General features: G+C 34.4%; 1 protein-coding gene across 1 annotated transcript in view; it reads left to right on the top strand.

The window, feature by feature from the left end:
* Positions 1-2,623, top strand: part of alpk3b (alpha-kinase 3b) — a 15,541-nt gene extending 12,918 nt beyond the window's left edge. The window contains exons 9-14 of the mRNA XM_016273236.1: positions 155-193; positions 308-582; positions 678-766; positions 898-1,115; positions 1,200-1,248; positions 2,019-2,623. Of these exons, the coding sequence (XP_016128722.1) occupies positions 155-193; positions 308-582; positions 678-766; positions 898-1,115; positions 1,200-1,248; positions 2,019-2,283 (935 nt within the window). The 3' untranslated portion in view covers positions 2,284-2,623. The remainder of the gene's footprint in view (positions 1-154; positions 194-307; positions 583-677; positions 767-897; positions 1,116-1,199; positions 1,249-2,018) is intronic.
* The last annotated feature ends 5,321 nt before the right edge of the window (positions 2,624-7,944 follow it).

Raw genomic sequence — 7,944 nt, 5'->3', positions numbered from 1 at the left:
AACCCCCCCCCCCCCCCCCCCGTTTTCCATGTTATCTTTCTAATATGTTCCTTTGTGTGAATTGCCCATATGTTATAATTCTCAAACAATTTGTTCTAGAGAATTTGTTCTATTTGTGACAGCATTTTGTGTTGTCTGTTGCATCTGTTGACAGTTTTGTCCAATATGTTCCTGCGTGAGGAGCTCCAGGAAGGTAAAAAAAAAATAAAAATAGCAGCTGTATAGTGCTTTCAGTCTTTTGCTTACCCCTCAGTACCTACATGTAAATCTCTGTGCCTTTTACAATTTCTCTCTCTCTTATATGTAGTTGGGGAGGAGATTGAGATGACTCCTCTGATCTTCAGTAAAGGTCTTGCTGATGCAGGTTGCTGGGGCTCAAAGTTCTACGGCCGTGTCACAACAGATGAAGCTCAGGTTGGCCTGGGATGTGAGCACAAAACCAGACGGCTGAAAGTGATCTACGGATTAGATCCTGTGTTTGAGTCAGGCAGCTCATGTTTTATGAAAGTGCGAAGCCCTATTGCATTTGAGAGCAGAGAGGAGACTGTCTTGGCTGAAAGGAATCTTCAAATCACAAAACAGGTGACAGATGGTTCAAGTTCTTTAAATGTCCGTTCTTTAAATTTATTACATTTCTCAAAGATAAGTTTTATCGTTTATCCCTCACAATTTGATAGGACTGTAGAATTCAGAACATGGCTAGAGAGTACTTCAAGATCTTTGCTACAGAGACAAGAGTGATAGAGAGTTTTGGTGCAGCACTGGAGTAAGTGAGATTTTTTCACCTACTTAGCTCTGTGCAAAGCACAAGATTTTATTGTAGTTTTATATCAAGGTCAAAGACCATACGAGAATCCTAGCTGATCCTGTTGTCACTGTGACTGTGTATATTTCCAGGGTAATCCCTCTATACTTCATGTACTTGCCAGCGAGCAGTATTCCTTCTGCAACAGTGGAGGCAGAGCTTAAGGGTGTCTATTTGCGGTATTGTGGAATGGATAGCACCGGGTCACTGGTATTTAATGAGAAGTTAGAAGTGGCACAAAAGTCTTCTTGTCTCCAGCACTGGATCTACCAGTGGACCAATGGAAATGTGCTGTTCTCCAGACTTGAGGGTAAATAAAAAAAATATATATCCAAATATATTATCCAAGTTCAAACGATGACTCTGATTCTATTGTGTTTCTTTCATGTTGCAGGAGTTGATACAACACTGACAAATATCGGAATAGCAGTCAGGTCAAAGGGGTGGGTACCTGTTAGTACTTTTAAAACAATTCATTCAGGCTTTTTGATGGTGATATTCATTCTACTGCATCTAATACTTACACATTGGAATTACACTGATTTCAAAAGTTTGGGGTCAGTGCCATTTTTTAAAAAGAAAATATAATATTTAACATAAATGCTGTTCTTTTGAATGTTCTATTTATTAAAGAATCCTGAAAAATGTATGTATCACAGTTTCCAACAATTGTCAACTGTAATAATAATATGAAATGTTTCTTAAACACCTAGTCAGCTCATTAGAATGATTTCTGAAGGATCATGTGACACTGAAGACTGGAGTAATGATGCTGAAAATTCAGCGGTGCCATCACAAGAATAGATTAAATTTTGAAATATATTTTAAAAGTCAAAATGTTTAAAATCTTAATATTATTTCACAGTATTGCTGTTTTTATGGTAATCTTGCCTTGGTGAGCATACACTCTAAAAAATTGCTGGGCTGTTTCAACCCAACTTTGGGTCAAATATGGATTAACCCAACTTTTGGGTTAAAAATGTAATTTAAAAATGTAACCCAACGGCTGGGTTAGTCCATATTTGATCCAAAGTTGGGTCGAAGCAACCCAGCATTTTTTAGAGTGTAAAGAGACCTTTTTCACAAGAGGTCAAACCCAAACTGAATGGTATTGTATGTTAATTAATTGGTTTAAACATGAAAGAATATTTAAAGTGCTGTAATATTATGCTGTAAATTCAAGATGCATTCATAATGTTTTTTTCTGATGTAGGTATCAGGGGTTCCCTTGTGAGGCTAATCTGAAGGTTTTCGAGCAGTTTCAGATCCAGCATCAATGTAATTACTTCTGTGGTCTCTTAAACCTCAAACCTCTCAAAGCCCCAGAAACACTTCAGACTTCAACCAGACCCAAGGGCTCAAGCAGCCCACTACTACAACGAAAAACAGCACCCAGCTCCTCCAGTCCCCAGACCCCACGCAAGGCCACAAAGAGCCCCAAAGTATCCCGCAAGCTTAACCCACAGACGTCAACCTAACTCAAAATAAAGTAGGCCATATACATAGGGAAAACGAAGGAAAAAGAGAGGTTCGTCTGTTATTGAATCGAAACATTGATCACTGATCTGCAGTTAAGATGCAGCTGCACTTACTACCCGAATGTAAGTAAAAACAACTTTTGATAAATGCACCATTTTAAATGAAATATGTAAATCCAGAATCATTACCTAATCTTCTGTTGCAGTGCTCTTTACAGAATCCGTTCTGTAATCCTCAGAGGTTTTTGAAAGTGCATTGTAAAAATGTGTGTGATAATGTCAAGTGGAGCTGTAGCACTACAAACTTTATATTACCTCTTTGTTAATTTCTAAAGGAAGTACGGTGCTGTTGGATGATTAGCTGTTTGTAAATAGTAATTAAAAATAAGAATTTTGTTCATTATAAATGAGTTTTATTGTGTGAGAGCATATTATTTCCAGTTGGTTGTGGATTAACATGCATAAAGCATATCTGGAAAGTGTAATTTAAATTATAATATTGAATTTTTTGAGAAACACTGCAAGCTATTGAACACTGTCCATTAAAATGTTGCATATTCTCAAATTGTTTGTTCCACAGAAGACATTTATATGGGTTTTGCTCAACAAGAGGTGGAGAAAAATGAGAGACTATTTATGGCTGACCTGAGCTTGATAAGAGAGGCATAATGGAAACACAGAAACTGATGATAACAGTATTTAAATAATGACATGACTTAAATGTTGAGTTGGCATTTGGAATTTTAATTACATCTGTTGTGTCTTCCAATCTTATCTCAGATATCTCACATTGCATTACTGGGTGAACTAACATGCTGGTGATCAGTCTATAAATTTGCCTTTGGTTTAGATGAAAGGAAAAAGGAAGCCATCCAAAGAGTACATAGTAAGTCTTACTTAAAAGGAAAATGTGCTTATTTAATGTCAACTGTTATGTCTCATGAATGAACACTAGTGCATTTTGACTTTAGGTCACAGAATGTAATTAAGACAATGAAATAATCACACCAGATGAATTGAATAAATCTGCTCTATTTCACCTTGTTTATGAGACACGCTTGTTTACAGCTATTATTATTATTATTTTAGCTCACCGTGACAGTCATAAGGCACATCACAATAGGCTCTAGAACTGACTTTAATGACCTAAACCCTCTGGTGTTGTTCAGTCATTTTAGATTTTTAGGACTTTTTTTTTTTACATAACCGGAAAGATATGAAACATATATATGATACAAAATATAAATATTATAAATGATAAATATTATATTAATTATAAATATTTTTTTCCACCAGTTGGCGTTCAATGGATTTGAAGTACTTTTGCTTCGTTTTTCACACAAGTACTGCATTAACTGAAAAATAGAATAAAATATGTTTATTTATTTATTTATACATTTTATATATAAATGGTCCATAATTTAGATAATGTGTTACCTCAAAATACATACATATGGGTTGTTGACATGACGTCGCATTTTCACTGTCCCACAAGATAAAAATAATATAATTAATATTGTTGTTATTTAAAATGCAGTAAATCATTAAATATTTCTTTGTCCTACATGGACCTGTTGTTATAAAAGCTGTGGTGTCATTCGATTTTTTTTAAATCTTGAGCCAAATCTCAAAATTGTCCTATGGTGTGACAACATTGTGACTATGGTGTGAACTTTTATAAATTAAAAAGAAAATCATAAAAATTTTAATAAATACCTCTGGCATAATTGTACAAGTGTCTATTTTAGTAAATAACAATACTTTTTTTTCATCCATATATTTCTGAAAGCATAGGAACTTGATTGATTTTGTCTCTGAAAACCATGTCCTGATGTTATCCTGAATCATGATACACCATATCATGATTTTAAATCGGCAAATTCCAGAGAAAACTTTAATTAGTTGAAGGACCCCATTCATGGTCGTGTTACTGAAGCCCCTTGTGAAGCACATGACATGTGCACATGGTCCATTTTTCTCTCAGAATTGTTCAAATATTTAACTTTTTTGGAACCACTACAAAAGTGTTACGTTTGTTGTCCTGCTGTCCTAAATTATATATTTTTAATTAAAAACTGTATGTTAAACTACATAATCATGGAAAATTATGCAAATGTGTCTTGCTAACCACTAATGACAGGTTAGCTAGGAATAGCAAGGTCATTAATTGACACAAAAGGCTGAAACTTGAAATATATTCTAAATTATGAACCATTTAGAAATTTGAATCTGTGACTCCGTTATTAATTTCGTTAAAGTGGTTGCCAGTACGACTAAAGATTATTTACAAGATACTCATACTTGTTTTTAAGGCCTTGCACAATCTAGCTCCTGTATATTTGTCCAGTATGGTGGCAATCTACACCCCCTCTAGACCCTTGAGATCAGAAAATCAACATCTGCTTTGCGCTACTAGGACAAAAATTCCACCTAAATTGTGGAATGACCTCCCGCAATCTATTTGATCTGCCAAATCCTTACCCATGTTCAAAGCTATGTTAAAACAACATCTTTTAAATACAAATGGGGAGCTTTTTTAAATGGGTTAATGTTTATGTGTGTTTATGTGATGAGGGTGTGCGTATATATACTGTATATACAGTATATATATATATATATGTTTTTATTTTTAGCTTGTGATTGTGAAGCACTTTGGGCAACGTGAGTTGTATTAAATTGTGCTATATAAATAAATAAACAACAACAAAAAAATCGGATAATGTCCACCGGTGTGTCGCCTGTACTGTCACACCACAGGACAAAGATGTCACACCAGAGGACAAGGTCTCTTTAAAAAGCATTTAAAATAATTAAATACGATTAGTTTAATTCCATTTTATTCTTTTTTTGATCCTTTTCAGTGTTCTTAAATGCAATAATTACATTAATTAAACTATTTTCTGATGTTTTTGCAGATAACTTGTATTGTTATAAAGTGTCATGAAAATAAGTATGAAATGTGATCTTTTTTTTTTTTTTGAAACAGAAAGAATTGAGGGAGAGCAATTAGTGGAAAAGAGAGGACATCGAAATAGAAAGATAGATCTGGATCCACCAGAAGGGAAGAGCTCCTAAGAGAGTGATGCTGAGTAAATCTGCAAAAATGTCAACAATTCTGTGTTTTTCTGTCAATATGGGGTGCTGTGTGTACATTAATGAGGAAAAAAAATTAACTTAAATGATTTTAGCAAATGGCTGCAATATAACAAAGAGTGAAAAATTTAAGGGGATCTGAATACTTTCCGTACCCACTGTAAATCATATTTAGCAGTGCCGCACATGCAGAGGGGGGCTAGAAGAGTTTCAGTAACATACTGATTGACTAAGAGACTGAATTTTGTTTAAAAAACATGTTGATATTGTTTGTATTAAAATTAAACTTTCTTTCTCCTTTGACATGTTCAAAATTAAATAGAAATACTTTAATAACTATAATTTCTGTCCTTTAGTGTGCCATAATGTCCTATGGTGTGACACACATAAAAGAACCACAGATGTTTTATTATCTCAAAATATAAAAAAAAAATAACAGTTGAGTATTTCAATCAAGGGAGATATAATCATCACTCATCTTAAAATGCTATAATTTTCAGCAGTTTTGAACGGATGACAGCAAAGTTTGTCTTGTTGTCAAAGTTGGTCTTGAAATTGTCTAACAAGTCATGGGGAAAAATTATGTTAATTATAATTTCATATGAAATAAACAAGAGCACTATATGAAAATAAGTGTCTAACAATTAAGATAAAAAAAAAACAATGAAAGAATTGATGAAGTTAGTGACCCTTTATATTTTCTGAAAGATCAGACTTCACACTACATAAATATATGCATTTTTTCTTCAAAAAAGCATTTTTACTGCCTATTTGTCAACAGTTGTACGTTAAAAAGTTAACGTACAGCCCTGATATATATATATATATATCAGGGCTGTACATTAATTTTTTTTGCACATAGCACTGGTGCTACAGAGGTTGAAAGTTTTGTAGCACAGGCAAAACGTTGTAGCACAAGTATAAGACATGTTATCATGTCTGAAAACAAACACAAGTAATGGAGTTCATCACTTAAACAGGCACTGATGTTCCATAAAGAGCACAAAAAATACAAACCATCACAAAAATTGTTTTTAGACAAAGTTTTCTTAATTTACTAAAAATGGAAGAGTGCAGAACACCGCTTACACCTTAACAAAATTTAGGCAGACATTTAGGCCAAAGTGAGCAAAGATAAAAAATCTTTGTCATTATTTTATCTTTGTTATTAGAAAATAAGAACAAAGATATACATAAAACAAACAGTGCTTTATTTTCCAGGTACAGTATTTAGCAGTAGCATTCAAGAAACTGAATGAACAAATATTAAAATAAAACACTATATACACTCTCTATATTAATTATACTATTTTTAAAGCAACTGACTTCTTGAATTCTGTCATCTGTCTTTCAATTCTGTCATAGTGTTTCATTTTTATACCATCATTTACTCAAGTTGTTTTAAACCTGAATTAGTTATTAAGTTATTTTTGAAAAATGTGGGTAACCAAGCAGTTGCTGGTCCACAGTGACTTACATGGTATTTTTTTCCTACTGTAAAAGTCAGTGTGGACCAGCTACTGTTTGGTTACCCACACTCTTCAAAATATCTTATTTTGTGTTCAGCACAAGAAAGAAATTAATACAGGTTTGGGACAAAATGTGAGTGAGTAAATAATGACAGAAATTTAATTTTTTTTGGGTGAACTATCCCTTTAATGACAGTCGGCAGCATGTTTAGTAGCTACTGTCCCTTTAAGAGCTGCACGCGTTTCTCTCTCAACTGTTTACTTTCATTTTAGACATAACCAACTGTGTTTATATGTAAACCTCGTGTGTTTTGACAGTATTAGACGCGAAATCAATCAGACACGTAAGACAACTTATTCCAATAATCAGGCGCTTTTTGACAGGTTCTCAGTGTGAGCGCGCTTCATGAATACGCGCTCAGAAAAGGCGCATGCAGAACAGCACGTGAATTAAATGTTTAACTGTTATTGCTTTGATAAAGCAGATGGAAATTATGTAGTTTTGTGATTGCGCATGAGTGCAGTGTCCCATGAGAGTAACTCTACCGCTGAGCTAACACTGATGTGAATGCATGTGGCGTTGTACAGTATATTGAGCTGGAGGAACCAGAACTGCAGCTGATAAGAGTGTGCGCTGTAGCACGATACAACGATATTTCTTCAAAAGCAGATCGTGGAGACATTTTAATCGTCCACGATCATAAATCGATCAAAATCGTCATATCGCACACCCCTAACTACCAAGTATAATCAATCTCACTCACACAAACAAGCACAACGAAATCACTTCACACATTTCACACACTCACTAGATGAGCCCCAGATACAGATCCCCTGTAAAGACCTTGTCTCAGACGACCACCGGGACAAAACCACAGGAACCAGATGAGTCCTCTGCACAATGTGACTTTGCTGCAGCCTGAAATTGAACTGCTGGTTTTGTCTGGTCAGAGGAGAACTGCCCCACATTTATTAAGGTGTCTGCAGAAAGTCAAATGCTTTGACAAAACATTCAGGCATCTCCAGAAGAAATGCATGCTCATACTAATATATATATATATATATATACAGGTGCATCTCAATAAATTAGAATGTCGTG

Source organism: Sinocyclocheilus grahami, unplaced genomic scaffold, assembly GCF_001515645.1.
Source record: "Sinocyclocheilus grahami isolate Dianchi unplaced genomic scaffold, SAMN03320097.WGS_v1.1 scaffold76.1, whole genome shotgun sequence".
In the NCBI taxonomy this organism is placed as follows: domain Eukaryota; kingdom Metazoa; phylum Chordata; class Actinopteri; order Cypriniformes; family Cyprinidae; genus Sinocyclocheilus; species Sinocyclocheilus grahami.
This window is presented reverse-complemented; position numbering and strand designations above follow the sequence as displayed.